Source organism: Notamacropus eugenii, chromosome 1, assembly GCF_028372415.1.
Source record: "Notamacropus eugenii isolate mMacEug1 chromosome 1, mMacEug1.pri_v2, whole genome shotgun sequence".
NCBI lineage: Eukaryota > Metazoa > Chordata > Mammalia > Diprotodontia > Macropodidae > Notamacropus > Notamacropus eugenii.
In genome coordinates, this window is record NC_092872.1 from 633698316 (window position 1) to 633715083 (window position 16768).

A 16768-nucleotide genomic window follows, 5' to 3' on the forward strand; every position below is an offset into this window, starting at 1 on the left:
CCAGGTGGCCAGCTAGACAAAAGAACTATGTCACAGAGCCCATCAGCAGTTATGATGGCCAGACTGTGAGGATGGGTGTCTCATTGTTTGAGATATACTAGAGATGGGAATCAATTCCTTTAGACCCCTGGGTAAGTCATAGCAGGGGAGGAGTCAACTGTACTAGCCGGATCCTTGACACCTATGTAATGTTAATGTAAGTTTAATGGTGGGAGGGGGAGGGAGAGTTAAAGATCTTCCCCTCCCATTAATAGGTCTCAATACCTTTTGCTAATTTCTATTGAGGCACTGGGTCAGAAGGTCATGCTTCCAGCTCTGAAAAATATATAAATACTCTGAGGTGAGGTTTTACTTTGGGGCTTACTCATTGGAAGTGTTCATTTGGCCAGATGAGACTGTGGGTAGCCGCTAAGGAGCCTCCTGGCTTTGAAAACTCAGATGCTGGTGCTTCTCTCTTTCTGGTAACTATGTATATGGTCAGAGAGTTGGATCTGTCTATTGATCTGTGATGTATGTATTGTCTATCGTCAGACAGTTGGAAGCCCTGTCTGTTGATCATTCTGTTTGTAATTTCTGTTTGTATTTTTCCTGAAGTTCAGGGTGCTGACTTTTTCTCCTGAACTAAGTGAATGATATATGTGCTTGACCCCTCAAAAGTTGTTTTCCTTTTAGAAAAGCAGATCTAAGAACCTGTACAACAAGCACTCCTGTGTATGCTGGGATCTTTGCTGTTATAGCCTATGGTAGGAAGCAGTTCATACGAGTGGTGGTAGATTCTGGGACCCAAAGGATTTGGAATGCAGAGAAGGAAAAAGTGGTTATTTTGACTGAAGCACTGCTTTAGTAAAGTACTTTACAATCATTAAAAAGTCATAATTTTGTCAAAATTTCTTTGTTTTCAATTATCTCTTCATTTTCTCCTTCTTATCCTTTTCCCCTAGACTAGAAACTTGATTTGACCTATTTCAAGGTCAATAACCTGTTCTAAACTCCAGATGATGATGATGATGAGAGCTACCATTTATGTAAGACTTCAAGTTTCACAGTTTATCTAACTTATTTGATGCTCATGGCAATGCTGATGAGGCAGGAATTCTTATTATCATCATTTACCAGGTGAAGAAATATGGTGAGGGAGGTGAAAGTTGCCCAGGGTGGCACAACTATGATTTGAGCTTCTGAGGCAGAATATGAATTCAAGTGTTCCTGATTCCAAGTCCAGCACTCCATTCATAGCACTACTTAGCTGCCTTATTCTTTTTGTTAAAATGATTCTCTTCTACATTCAGAGTTTTCAAGTATGCTGAGTCGCCATTTTTTAGAGTTGGTTAGGATGAGTCCATTCTGTAGAGATTCTGGTCAGAGCTGTGTGAGCCAATAAATTAGATAAACCTCATGTGGAATAAGGCTACAGACTGATTGCTACTTGACTGAGTCAGGTGGTCAGCTGTACACAAATACCATATAAAACGGAGCCTACATAGTTGTAAGATAAGGAGGGCACAAGAGACCTCTCTTAAGATGATTCTACCACAAATACTGAGGCAGTTGCTAAAGGCCTCAGTTTACAAAAAGTAAGACCCAGAGATATTCAAGGGATTGTCCAAGGTCACACAGGTAGTAAGTTGTCTGATCCAGGCCCTCTCCACACAAATTCAACCTTTTGGTCGAACCATGCCCTCCCTTTTCTTCAGCACTCTGATACTTAAGACATTTCGGTTAGGAATTCAGAAAGATCCAAAGGCCTGAGCCTACAGAGAATGAAGTGCTCAACTGGAAAAGGCCACAAGCTTGTATGCCTCAGAAAATGTTATTGAACATAGCCTGATTCCCAGTGGAAATATACTCCCCACATCTGAGCCTGAGAATGAATGTGGCAAATACTGTTACCCATCAAAATACACAACTGGATGCTCAGTGAATCCGAGTTCTTGTCTGGATCCTAGAGAGCCTGGACCCAAGCAGAAGCCCATGTAAGGAAGTTGTTTGTTAAGCTGACATCTGCTTCTTATTAAAAGGCCTGACTGGTAACTTATTCTGAGGTAGGGAGAAAAAAACACTTCCTGCACAGTGTCAAGGCTCATGTATCTTAAGAGAAAAAAGGGGGTCCTTTTAGAAAAGCAGGCTGCCTTTCCTGAAGAGAAACACCAGTCTCTTACTGGAGTCTTGATTTCCAATGAAGATGTTAACAGAGGCAAGAGATTCCCTTTGCCCCTGTAACTGCAAGTCTGTATGGTGCAGAGAAGACTGAATTTGGGGCCAGAGGCTCTCTTCCACTAATACTAACTGTATGACTCAGGGCAGGTCACTTAACTTTGAGACTCAGTTTTCCCCTGTGAAACAGGATGATTATGTATCTTGTTCTACCTATCTCAAGTTTGCTGTGAGAGCAAACAGAGAGAGACATTCCTTTCCCTCTTATGGCTCCTCTAAGAAGCCCTATACTTCTTAAAGATCCTACCTGAAAAGCCTGTACAACGTTCTGCTCCTCAGACGAGACCATAAAAAGGGTAGTACCTATTCTCTCTCTAAAGGCAGGCACCCGCCTTAGCCTTAAGGACAACCAGAATCACCAGGGGCCCAGGTCTCCCAACTCCCACTCACCAGCTGGTCAGGCCTCTCTCTTGCCCTTCCCCTACCCCTCATAGCATGCTCCTGCCTCCTCTGCTTGTTCTCAGCCCAGATTGATTCTTACCCCGGGCTCCTGGGCAGGGGCTGGCTGTTGGGCTGCAGCCGGTGGCGCCTGTGGCTGGGGTTGGGAGGGAGCTTGTTGCTTCAGCTGTCCGGCTGCCACAGCTGTCTTCTGCTGTAGCACGGCTTGCTGAGCCTTCAGCAGCTGCTGCTGCTGCTGCTGCTGGTAGAAGTTCTGCATCAGCTGCTGCTGAGGGGCTCCTTGGGGCGGCCCAGGCAACTGAGCAATTGCTGGTTGCTGGGCTCCCTGGTGCATCACCTGGAACTGGGGGACCAGTAAGACAAGACGGTGAGCAAAAGCTTGATCCCAGGACTGTGCCCCCAGGGACAAGCCTTAAGGTACACCTAATCATAGTCCAAAGGGGCTGAAGTCCTGGGAAAATTCCTACTTGCAGCTCATTAGAGACAGAATAGCAAGAGAACTTTCTCAACCAATCTGTCTCCCTCATTTGACAGAAAAGGAAACTTAGGACCAACTCCCTTGGTTATGTAATGCCACTCAGATCAAATGCAAACTCATTAAGTCTCCACAACCTGGCTCTAGCCTACCTTTGTAGCCCAATTTCACATTATTCCTCTTCATGGGGGTACTACTTGGGTAGTATCATGTACTACCCAAAAGGGTGCCATCTTCTTCAGAAAGCCTTTCTCCATCTCCCCAGTTGTTAAGTGTTCTCCCCGTCCTCACATTTCTTCCACGCTGTATTTTTCCCCCTATGTTCACGTTATATCCCTACAGCAGAATTTAAGTGCTCACCTCTCCAGAGTCCACTTAACCATAGTGCCTCGTGTGTGGGCAATTAATAAATCTTTGTTGAATTGAAAGAACTTGCCCCCCAGGGAATAATAAATTGAGACAGGCTTCAAGCTCAGGATTCAAACTTCTGATTCCAAACCCAGTACTTTTTCCAACGTGCCATGGGTTAGACTCAAGGCCACAGCTTGTACTGGCAGCCTCAATGACATATTATTAAATATTAATATTTAATATTAAATATTAAATATCTGGCCCTACAGGACAAAAGAGAAGACGGAGACAAGGGGCAGAGAGGGATGATAGAAGAGAGAGCAGATTGGTCATAAGGGCAATTAGAATGCTTGGTGTTTGGGGGGGGAGGGGATAAAAGGGGAGAAAATTTGTAACCCAAAATTTTGTGAAAATGAATGTTAAAAGTTAAATAAATTTAAAAAAATAAATAATATTACTATTAAAAATAACACAAGGGGAGGTGAGAGAAAAACATGAAGTCTACTCTCATCACATTCCACTAAAGGAAAGAATAAAATGCACACTCATTTTGGTAGGAAAACCTATCTCACAATACAGGAAAGTGGGGGACAAGGGGACAAGCAGGGTGGGGGGGATGATAGAAGGGAGGGCATGGGGAGGTGAATGCAATTCGAGGTCGACACTCATGGGGAGGGATAGGATCAAAAGAGAATAGAGGTAATGGGGGACAGGATAGGATGGAGGGAAATATAGTTAGTCCTATACAACACAACTATTATGGAAGTCATTTGCAAAACTACACAGATTTGGCCTATATTGAATTGCTTGCCCTCCAAAGGGAAGGGGTGGAGAGGGAGGGAGCTAAAGAAGTTGGAACTCAAAGTGTTAGGATCAACTGTCGAGTAATGTTCTTGCCACTAGGAAACAAGAAATATAGGTAAAGGGGTAAAGAAAGCTATCTGGCCCTACAGGACAAAAGAGAAGACGGAGACAAGGGGCAGAGAGGGATGATAGAAGAGAGAGCAGATTGGTCACAGGGGCAATTAGAATGCTTGGGTTTGGGGGGGGGGGGAGGGGATAAAAGGGGAGAAAATTTGTAACCCAAAATTTTGTGAAAATGAATGTTAAAAGTTAAATAAATTAAAAAAAATAAATAAATAAAAATAACACAGATGCTCCTGTGATGCTTCTCTGGGTCACAGAAGCAATCCTGGGTTCTTGGGGCCTATGGCAACAGAGTAGAAGCTCTGACAGGTCTTACTAAGATGGGAAGAATCTGAGGATGATCCTATTATGAACTGCATGTCTATCATGAGGACCGGTGTGTTCATCCTTCGTTGCCAAAGAAGACCATGCCATCAGAGAAATAATGACATGACTTGAAATTGACTTTGTTTTGAGTGAGGGACAGCTGTGCAGGTCACCAGTCTCACTTCTCCTCCAGAGCCATCTGAATCCAGTGACCAGATGTTCATCAGGATGACTGGAGATGACCCAGGATGAGACAATTGGGGTTAAGTGACTTGCCCAAGGTCACCCAGCTAGTGAGTGTCAAGTGTCTGAGGTGAGATTTGAACTCCGGTCCTCCTGACTCCTGCATTGGTGCTCTATCCACTGCACCACCTAGCTGAGGACTGGTGGGGCCAAGCTGAAAGAGCCTCATCACCTGAAAGCTGGTCAACAAGTAAATGATGCAGCTACATCAATGAAGACAGTCTGCAAAGGTCTGCAGGGCTTGCCCAGACAGACAATGGTAGCGTCTTCAAATACAACAACAACAATGACAACTTGTACCTGGAAAACACCGAGCTATTCAAAGGACTTTCGCTGCTCATTTCATTTTATCCTCATTTAAACTGCACAAAAAGACTGTTGTTTGACAAGTCAAGACACTGAATTGCTAAAGTTCAGTGACTTGCCTGCTTAGGATCCCAGAGCTAAATAAGGGCACAGCCAGGATTAGAATTCCTATGATTGAATTCACTCTGGGAGACTCTTTCCACTGCACTGTGGGAGGTATCCAGGAATGAGCATTACTCTTCCTATGGATCTCCATCAACGTCAAGGGAAACTAGGCACATAACCACCCTCAGCTCTGCGTAGCAGCCCAATCCCAGTCCTTGGAAGTGATTCTCCTTTAGTATAAAGCCATCTCAGAGATATCTCTTTGTACCCTCCCACACAATGGCCCATTTTATTAACATTTCAACCCTTATTACATGAATGAAGCCAAGAATCATCCAGACAGCTAAGTTGCATTAGATAGAAAGTTGGATCTGGATTCAGGAAGATCTGAATTCAGATGTAGCCTCAGCTACATAGCTAGCTAGCTATGTGGCCCTAAGCAAGTGACTTAAATTCTGTCTGCCTCAGTTTCCTCATCTGTAAAATGAGAATAATAATAGCACCTAACCCCTAGAGGCATGTGGGGATAAAATGAGATATTTGTAAAGTACTTAGCAAATATTAGCTATTATTATTATCATCTTGACAAATGAGATGAAACTTAGAATAGGTTAATGAAACTAAAACATAAAATCAAATCAAACTCAGGACCCAAGAACCAGGCAACCAGAGGAAGAGCCCATATTTTGGGGAAAGGGGATAGAATGGAGAGTCAGGGTATAGAGATGAGGAGAAAACAAAGGGATGAAGGAAGAAGAAACTTTTATGACTGAATAATAACCACTCTCTTTAACAATTACAAAGTGCCTTTCTCAGAACAAGTGAGTGCAAGTTTTATTATGCCAATTTCACAACTGAGGAACCTAGGGCAAGAGATGTAATATGATTCATCAAGTTCCTCAGTTAATAAGAGAAAACAGCAGGATTTGAAGCCAGGTTTCCTAAGTCAAAGGTTAAAAAAAAATAAGGCAGCAGTAGAAATAAAATGTGGAGTCAGAGGACTATGGTTGGTAGACAGCGCAATAAAATGGACCTTGAGAAAAGGTCAGGAAGGGTCACCCTCTGGTGGGACCAACAGGCTTCTCACACCATGGGGGACCTGAGTGGGAGAGGGAGTAATCCATTTTTAAAGGAAGCCATCCCAACAGTAACTCATCTTAGGGGGAGATTTAGAAACAGTTTATTAATGAGATGAAAGCTTCTCTTTCTGCATCACCAGCAAACCACCCACTCAAAATGGCAAGCTTAGAAAACAATCTTTAAGTCCAGGATTTATCACTGGTTATGAAAATCAAAAGTAAACTAAGATGAACCAGAAAGGCATCATGAGGATTGCTAGATGTGGCAACAGGCTCACAAAGGAGACAGTACAAGTATTTTTAGCCCCAGTTTTCAATGGGGGCAGGAGGAAGTGAGATGCAAAAAGGTTACATGACTTTTCCTGGTTACACAGCAAGTAAGAGTCTTGAGTTGGAGGCTGAATCCAAGTTCCAAAGCCAGTGCTCTTTCCACTAAGCCAGGCTGCCTCCCTTAAAGATCCAAAGGAATGCTAAGGAGCCCTAAGTCCACTGTGATCTCAATCACTTCGGATTTCATTAATCTATCTCATGTCGCCTGGAGACATGCTTCTGATGTTATTGAATCTTTCAAGTATCGATGTCTTGTCTCCCTGAAGGGAAATCCTGTGTCATATATACATTGTTGTCTCTCCTATAGCGCTGAATACAGTAGCTAGGACTCAGATTTACTTCTCACCCTATGACCTCTTTTCATCGTGTCACACTTTCTCAGTGGGGATATAATAACAAACATAAAAAAAAGGGTGGACATCCTCAAAGTCTAGAAACAGGAGAGCTGAGGAGTCTATTGCACTACCCAGGGGAGAGGGGGCCCTGACCAGCTGGCACAAAGATCTTCTAGATCTACTCTGCTTGTACTGGAGAAGCACTATTTACCAACCTAACCTATGACAGCATCCTCCCGGACCACCCAAATGTCTTTACTCTGATTTATACTTATTGCAAACATTCTGAATCTCTTCATGGGTTGACGAGTCAATGTGCATCTTTCAGTTCATTTGGCAACGACATAACTCAATACTTTAATCACTCTTGGTTTCATCAATACAGACTACACTCTCTTTCTAGGACTTAGGGGATAATCTTCAAAAACTCCTGCAGTCAAAAACTTCATCGCCCTGTAGATAACTTTAGGATGAAACTCTTTGAGCTGAGCTAAATGGGTCACAGGTGACAACCACACAGTCCATTCCTTGGTCCATACTTGGTAGGGCCTGTTAGAGCTTACACTTTGACACTGCCCAGGCAGAACTCAAGATAACCTTCCAAGCCATCATGAATCACTGAAGAATTTTAGCAGATGGACAAAGAACTATGTCATTGTAAATTTTAAAACTGCAAGTCTTACAGATAAATACTTCTCTAATGAATGGCTTAGTTAGAAATAATTAATTCTGAAGTATTACGGGAAAATGGAGATTCAGGCCTGGGGTTGGAAGAGGTCTGTGGTGACCCCAACAATATAGTAATTCTGGTGTCTTTCTTCTGTTACTTCCTGTTTATTCTACAGATAGCTTCCTTTGTATGCATTAGTTTGCATGCTGTCACTTCCATTACACTGTAAGGTCTCTCCTTGAGGACAGTGATTTATCTTTTGTTCTATTTGTTTCCTCAGCACAGTGGAGTATAATTAAGCACACAGTGGGTGCTTAATTAATGTTTACTGGTTGATGGGAAACTCAACTTGAAACAATGGGTCGGCCTTAGACACACATTACACCCCAGTAATCTGCCAAAATCAGTTGCTTCCGTCCTCAGTGGAGTGACGGAGGCATTGTGAAAGACAATGCCATCTTTCAAGGAATAGCTCAAGCCCCAATTCCCAATTCCTCCATGAAGTCTATGTTGGTAACCCCTACCTACAATAAATTTTCCCTAGTACGTTTCACACAATTTGCCAAGATACTGGTGCAAGCCATCATTTTCTCTTGCTTAGGTTACTGTGATATCTTTCTAATTATTCTTTCCATGTCATATCATTCTCCTATGTTCAAACCATCCCTCATGCTTCTACCACGAACCTTCCTAATGGATGGGTCTCTTCACATCCTGCCACCACTTAAAAACCTTTATTGCCAGCCTATTGCCTAGAGACTGAAGGGCCTTCTTGTTTTTAAGGTCTTCCATAATCTGTAGCCACCCATCTAAGGTGCTGCTTCTCTAACAGAAGAGCTAGAAGGGATCTTGTAGTTCAGAAGTTCTCAAAGTTTTTGGTCTCAGGATGCTTTGTACTCTTGAGGACTCCCCCCAACCCCCAAAGAACTTTTGTTTATATGGATTCTATGTATTAATATTTACCCTATTAGAAATTAAAATGTCTTAGTATTGTTGTTGAAATAGTTTGGATCTCAATAGTTTGACCTCAAAGAGTCCCTGAAAGGGTTTCAGGGACCCCAGGGGACCCTGACCACATTTTGAGATCAAAGTTGGTCCTTGGAGTCTAGAGGACTTTATAGCACTAGATAAAGATCATTAGTGGTACAAATGAGAAAGCTGAAATTCAAAGAGAATAAACTTTCTGCTTTGGATTTCAATATTCTTGTCAATAAGTGAAGAGTTAGGATTAGATGCTCTTTCTGTAACTATGCTCTACCAAAGTGGACTTCTTATCATTCTTTCTATGAGTACCTACTGTTTATTCCCCGCTCTGCTGATGTTCTTTCCCTATACCTAGAACATCACATCTCTACAAACGCCATCACCTCTATAAACAGACTTCCCTGATTCCACAAGTCAGAAATGAGTGTTTCCCATGAGTTCCCATGGCACTCTGCTTATGATGTTCTGTTTTGGAGCATGGTATGTATCTTATATACCCTATTATGAGGTAAGTTCCTTGAGGGCAGAGGCTTGCCTTATAATATTTGTAATTCCCCTAGTGCCTAGGCTCTAAGGGTTCTAAGTACAGCAGCTGCTTAATAAACTCTGATGGATGATGAACGTCACTTGGTCATTGTTTCACAGGTATATGTCTCTCACTACTTCACTGTATTTTGTTGCTTAGTCGTTTTCAGTCGTATATGACTCTTCATGACCCCACTTGGATTCTTCCTTGCAAAGATACCACAGTGATATGCCATTTCCTTCTCCAGCTCATTTTACAGATGAGGCAGCTGGGGTAAATAGGGTTAAAGACTTGCCCAGAATCACACAGGTAGTTTCTGAGGCCAGATGAACTCAGGAAGATGAGTCTTCCTGACTCCAGGTCTGGTGTTCTATCCACTGTGCCACCTGGCTGCCTGACTTCATCCTACACACTGCTGCCAAATAATTTTCCTTAAGCACAGATATGACCAAGAGACTCCTCTACTCAATCATCTCCAGGGGTTTTCTATTTCCTCAGGATAAAATACTTCTAAAGTCCTACACAACCCAGCTCCAATTTATTTTTCTAGTCTCAATGGACATTGGAACTCCCTTTCCTGCACTTTGTGATCCACCCAAACTGGCCTTCTCACTGTCCTCACATGATACCCCATCTCCTACGTTCCTGCCTGTGTACTAGCCATCCCCTATGCCCAATCACCCTTCTCCTTCACTCTGCCTCACTTCCTTTAAGCTCAGGCATCATCTTCTATAAGGTTATCCTTATCTCTCTGGACCAGTGCCCTCCTTCCCTAACTATTTTGTACATATTTATACTTATTCACTATGCCATGATGTTCTATATACTTATATGTATACTTATATACATACTCCTCTCATATATAAGCACATAACTTAAATGCAGCAGTCTATTTTTATGCATACACATACACACACTCCTCTATTAAAATGTAAACTCCTTTCAAGTAGGGATTATTTCATTCTTTGTACATATATACCAGCACTTAGCTGAATGCCTGGCATATAGTAGGTCCTTAATAAATGCTTGGGGATTGACTAAAGATAAGTCTTATCCACCCAATGCAATAAGCTCAAGGGGAAGGAGAGTTGTATATTTCTGTATCTCTTATAGTGCCTAACATAATACTTGGATAGAAGGAAATTCAGTAAAGATATCTGAACAGCCTGAAATCAAGGGACAGGTTTACATATATACATTATAAAGGTTAACTTTTAATGTGACATGACTGATTAGACACAGTTAATCCCCAAAGGGAACATTCAGAGGCTAGCAATGAGGTGAGTCTAGAGTAACTATCCATGTTAGAAATATGTTATTTTAGCATCTCACCAAGTGCCAGAATTAAGTCTAAAGCACCAGATCCAAGGGATACAGGCTGGACTCCTGGCTTCCATACCAAACCTGCTGCCTCTGTGGTGATGAAGGTCTTCACTCAATTGCTGCGCTGAAGACAGGGCCAGATATTTGGCCCGTTCCACCAAAATACATCTCATTGTGTACTAAAGGAGACACCCAAGCTGTCTGTAAGATGGCAGAACAAACACCTGCTGTAAGTGGTCCATGTGGCAGCTATTCCTCTTACCTGCTGAGCTGGTGCCAGCTGCTGTGGCTGCTGCTGTGACTGCTGCTGGTAAAACGTGGCTTGTTGTTGCTGCTGCTGCTGCTGTTGCTGCTGCTTAAGGAATAGATGCTGCTGGTGCTGGGGTGTGGCCTGGGCTTGAGCAGGTAGAACCTGGGCCTGCGTGGAAGGTGTCTGCTGTGGAGTGGGTGGAGCCTGTGGCTGCTTGGCTGGAGCCTGTGGGAGTGGCTGACTAGGTGGAGGCTGGGTTTTTGGTTGAGGGACATTGGTGGGTAGGCCAGCTGGAACACTTGGTCCTGAAAGTAAAAAAATTAAAAATTCAGAATTAGGGTATAAATCCTCCTCCGGACAAAATGACCATCCTTGTTTCTAAGATATCAGAACAAGTGATGAGAAGTTCCAGTCCAGCTTAAAAATGTATCGCTCTTTTGTTTTTTATTTTTAGAGATCCAGTTGTTAAATATTTACCAGTCTAACCCTGGCTAGAAATCAATGCTATGCAAAAAGGACTCTATGTTTGTTAAGCATATTGACTGTTAAATGAATGAGAAAACATCTTCTCAACAGGATCGTATGCTAAGCGGAGTTTACTGTGCTCCCATTCATAGCAATATTGTGAAGGGATGTCCTGTGTACGAATAGCCCCGTTATCAGTCAATCCGTTAACATCTACCATGTGCAAGGCCTATCACTACTGTGACAGGATGAGTGGAGATTTAGAGAGTGTTTTAAGGTTTGCAAATGCCTTATGTACATTATCTCATTTGGGCCTCAGAACAATCTGATGGGGTTATTGACTCCAAACTGCAGATGAAGAGACTGAGGTCCAAAGAATCTCAGTGACACAACTAGTAAGTGTCACATGTGGGGTTTGAATGCATCTCTCCTGACTCCAATATTTAAAAAAAAGCAATAAATAAACTGTATATGCTAACTGGCTTAGGACTGCATGTTCACAATGGTTTTCTAAGTCAATATGTAGCCAAAGGATTCTTACGTACAGTTTAGTGGGCCCCATTTCTATTTTGACACCACAACTACACTGGATATATGGATAATGGTCCAGGTAGCAGGTATACTGAATACTACAATAGCCATCCTTTGAAAAATAGAGTGGTCTCAGCAGGCACTATGGGGACATAATTTTTAGTAACAACCAGGGATAAAATCAACATAGATCTCTTCATCAGAGACTACAGTATATGCCCAGAACCTGGGGCAACTTGAATTCATGGCTATGGCAATAGGATATAATCCTAGGAAGTTAAAGTCCATGCCTTGTCACCTTCTAGTAGGCCCTAATGACCCATACAGAATAAAGAACATGCTATGTGAGGAAAATGACAAATGCTGGGGGTAAACAGGCACATTAATGCGCTGCTAAGTCATTCTTTCTGAAAAACAATTTGGAACTAGGTTCAAAAAGTTATTAAACTATGTATACCTTTTGAACTAGCAATAGTGCTACTATGTTTATACCTCAAAGAGATCAAAGAAAGAGGAAAAGGACCTCTATGTACATAAAAGAATATTTATAGCGGCTTTTTTGTGTGTGTGGTGATAAAAAATTGGAAACTAAGAGGGTGGTCATCAGTTGCAGAAGGGTCTAAGAAGTTGTGTGGCGTATGAATGCAACAGATTATTACTGTGCTTTAGGCAATGAGGGTGATAGCTTCTGAAAAACCTGGGAAGACTTCTGTGAACTGATGCAAAATGAAGCAGGCAGAACCAGGAAAACAATTCTTACAACAGTATTAAGACCAACAACTTTGAGAAATTCAGGAAATCTGATTAACACAATGAACAAGCCCAATTCCAAAAGACTATTGCTGAAATATGCTCCCGCATCAATCACACTGCAGATTGAACATACTGCTTTTTTTGGATATGGCTAATGTATTACATGATTATACATGTGTTTGTGTAATCGGTTTTGTTTTTCTTGCTTTCTAAACAGGGGTGGTGCTGAAGGGAAGACTAGAAGGGAGAGAATTTCAATCTGAAAATAAAACAAAACAATTTTTAAAAAAACAGCAGGCTACCATGTGCCAGTAATCCCACCTTCCTATACCTGTTGCTCTTGAAAAGGATGGTCCTTTCCTAAGTCAGATTCCAGATACCATCACCACTTACAGAACATTCTCTGGGATCTAGGTTGGAGGTGGGGGGGAAGAGGGAAATGATTAGATGCTTTAGAAGATGTCATCATTACCAGTGCATAGAAATTCCTGGTACATTTCCAGGTTCAGTTGTCCTGACCATAGCCCACAAAATCAACAGGGCACATACAGGATATAACATGGCTCATGGCTAGAGTCTAAAATACTTTTGACCACAAATTTCAGAAGTAGTAACATATGGAAAAAAAAAATCTGTTTTTTTTTTCAGAAAGAAGATAAAAGAAGAAAGTGACTAGGAATTTTTAAATCTTCAGTAAGACCATCAAGCAAAAACATCATTACTGATCACAACTAGGTCACTAGCAGTGTTTTGATAATCTGGAATCCTTTCATGTGTGGCAATCTGTACCATGGAAGCTTCACTGAAGGCCACATGTGGGACCATGGAGTGAGAGAAAAGAGTTAAGAAGCTAAGAGTGTTTGTTTACTTTACTTGTTTTGTTTGACAATATTATCTTCAGTAGAAGTAAGGAAGAAGCAAGAAGTATTTATCAGTTTTGATTTCTACAGCATGATCACTTCGCATACAATTACTGGTTGTGATAACAGTTTACTATAAGTTATGGATAAAATGCTATTAATTTTTTTAAACTTTTATCTGGATGAATAATTATCAAATAACACAAGATAGGGTGAGAAAGCATAATGTTTCCAGGAGAAAAATTTACATGATAATCACAATACTGGAAAGGAAAACTACTCCAATCAATTAGTAGACTGAATGTTATTATTGTGTTAAATTTAATGTTCACTTAAAAAAACAAAACTACATAGCAGAAGTTCATGGATTTGAATACAATCCTATGTTTTGTTCATGTTTGGTTAGTTAATAATAAAAAAAGAAAAAGAAATTCAAAAGCAGGATAAAGAAACTATGCTTAGACTTCCATGTTCCAAAAAGCAGGAGGGGTAAGCAGTTGGTTTGCTATGACTGTTAGCAGTAAGCAAGTTATAGAAATTCACAAAGAAATGGAAATTTGGGGCCTTGGAGGTATGGAAAATAATTGGGGAGAACTATTCCCACTGACATGAAGGTACTGCCCCACATTTGCCTTTCTTCCACAGGAAATACACAACTAGATGAGTATTAAATGCAAGTTGTTTTCCTTGTTAGAAGAGAAGATGAAAAGGTTTGGAGAACATGTCTTTACACTGCAACTTAACCAAAAATACAGGAGAAATGATTTAAGACAAAAACTAAGAAGAGAGACTGAAGATTATGGAAATCGAAACAACTTTCCAGAGGTAGAAGAACACCGAAGAAGATGCTGAGCAATGGAAGAGATCTCATTAAGTCCAAACTGTCCCTGGCTAGGAATCCACACTGCAACTTCCCCACATGTGCTTCTAGTGAAAGTGACTACTTCTCTTCCTGAGATCAAATCTGGCCTCTGACACTTACTAGCTGTGTGACCCAGGACAAGTCAATTAACTCTATTTGCCTTAGGCTCCTCATCAGTAAAATGCAATATAATTAAAATGTAAACCACCCTGATACATTTGCCAAGAGAATTTCAAATGAGGTCAAGAAGAGTTGGACAAGACTTAAAAATAATGATGACCTTCTGAAGCAGGTGATTCTACTTTTGAACAATTCTCATTTTTAAGAAGCATCTACCTTTCTGCAACTTCCATATATACCTCACACCAGTACTCCTCTCTCCCTCTCTATCATCCCTCTTAGCTTTCTTTTATGTTTTGTCTTTCCTCTTTAGAAAGTAAGTTCCTTGAGGACAGGAACTGTCTTTCTGTTTGCATATGTATTCTCTGAGCTCAGCACAGTACCAGGCATATAGAAAGTACTTGTTAACTATAGTTTCTAATTTTGCCCCCTAAGGCCAAGTAGAACCAGTTGAATTTCTCTTACGAAAGAGGACTCATCAAATACTTCAAGATAGTTATCATTTTCCCCGTCCTGGATCTTCACTTTCTCTTCTTCAGAATAAACATTAACATTCTTTTCAGCTTGTCATGGTATGGCACAGCTTTCAATACCTTTACCAGTAAAACTGTCCTCTGCTGACTACGCTATTAATTTCCTTCCAAACGGTTGCACTAAGAACTAAAAAGAATACTCCTTATTTAGGGGTAAAGGTGGGGAACCATATGCAACCCTCTAGGTCCTCAAGGGAATCCAAAGGAATTCAGTCAAAGGGCTGCACTTGAGGACCTAGAGGGCCACATGTGGCCTTGAGGATGCAGGTTTCCCAACCCCTGCCTTATGCGATCTCAGGAAGGAAGAGTAATGCTTAAGATTACAAATCTCTATCACATACAGCCAGAAGTTGAAACTCGTCATCCTGTAAGATCATATCAACTCTGAAACTCATTCCTCCTTAGTACCTCTCCTTTCCTATGATTGGAGAAGGTGGAGGTGGGAATCAGGAACCTCCTTCCAGATACTCCATTAAAGGAGAGCACCCAGGACTGCCATTTCATCACTTCCCACCTTGCTGCAGGACTTCATCATGACCCTGCTGGCCACCCTTCCTTCTGCCTGCTTCTAGCTTGTTTTTTATGTTTTGTTTTTCTCTGTTAGATTGTGAGCTCTTTGAGGGCAGGGACTGTCTTTTGACTTTCTTTGTATCTCCAGCATTTCATACAGTGCCTGGAACATAATTGGCATTAATAAATATTTATTGATTCACTGATGTTATCAGTTAGGTGGTATGCTATCCCTCTGGGGTATATGCCTTATGACCAGCATTCACTGCTGGTGATTCTTTTGGGAATTAATGATACTTCCAAAATGAAGCTGCAAATAGTTGCTGCAATCGTTCTTAGAGAAACATAGGAATGGATGTCTCCGAGACATATATTTGATGAAGAAAGTATATATTCCTGAATATCCGTTATTCTGAAGAGAGGGAAAGAAAAGAATGCCCAAATATAGTTGCTAAACCAAATACCATGAAATTAAAGGTATGACACAGGAAAAAAATAGGTGAAGTGTCCATTAATTTATAGGGGAAAATAAATAGAAAGAGGACCAGAAATAATATCTATGGGCTCAGGTCAACACAGCTATGTGAGAAACAAAAGAAAGAATTTTGTTTCCACAGGAGTTAAAACTACTCCCAAATCTGCAGGAGTGATAACAGGATGTAAGTCAGAGGTGAGTGGTTCTAATTGGAGCTTTGACCTAGCACAGGTGTGATCAAACAAAAGGTCAGGAGCTTATACGTATACTTAACAAGCTGTTTGAGGGGGACCCCTGGTGTGTGTGTGTGTGTGTGTGTGTGTGTGTGTGTGTGTGTGTGTGTGTGTGTGTGTGTGTGTGTGTGTGTGTGTGTGTGTGTTCATCCTTTGTTGCTGAAGAAGACCATGCCATCAGAGAAATAATGACATGACTTGCATTTGACTTTGTTTTGAGTGAGGGAGGGCTGTGTAGGTCACCAGCATCACTTCTCCTCCAGAGGCATCTGAATCCAGTGACCTGATATTCATCAGGATGAGTGGAGATGACCCAGGATGAGGCAATTGTGGTTAAGTGACTTGCCCAAGGTCACACAGCTAGTGAGTGTGAAGTGTCTGAAGTGAGATTTGAACTCAGGTCCTCCTGACTCCTGCACTGGTTCTCTATCCACTGTATCACCTAGCTGCCCTTGTTTGAGGGGAAACATATCAAGGAGAAGAATATAGAAGAGGTGGTCTAGGAATGGTGCATCTAGTCAAAGGGGAGCAAAGGGGAAATTTGAATGGGGACAGGAAATCAGAATCGGGACAGGAAATCAAAAGCCTTGCATTTGTCTGAGA

General features: G+C 41.6%; 1 protein-coding gene across 19 annotated transcripts in view; it reads right to left on the minus strand.

Annotated features, from left to right (window-relative positions):
• Positions 1–16768, minus strand: part of AAK1 (AP2 associated kinase 1) — a 335873-nt gene that overhangs the window by 71552 nt on the left and 247553 nt on the right. For 17 of the 19 annotated variants that reach the window (XM_072635329.1, XM_072635330.1, XM_072635343.1 and 14 more), the window contains 2 exons: positions 10836–11128; positions 2696–2956 (listed from right to left, as the gene is read on the minus strand). In XM_072635329.1, the coding sequence (XP_072491430.1) occupies positions 2696–2956; positions 10836–11128 (554 nt within the window). The remainder of the gene's footprint in view (positions 1–2695; positions 2957–10835; positions 11129–16768) is intronic. The other 2 variants (XM_072635338.1, XM_072635349.1) reach the window with 1 other exon arrangement.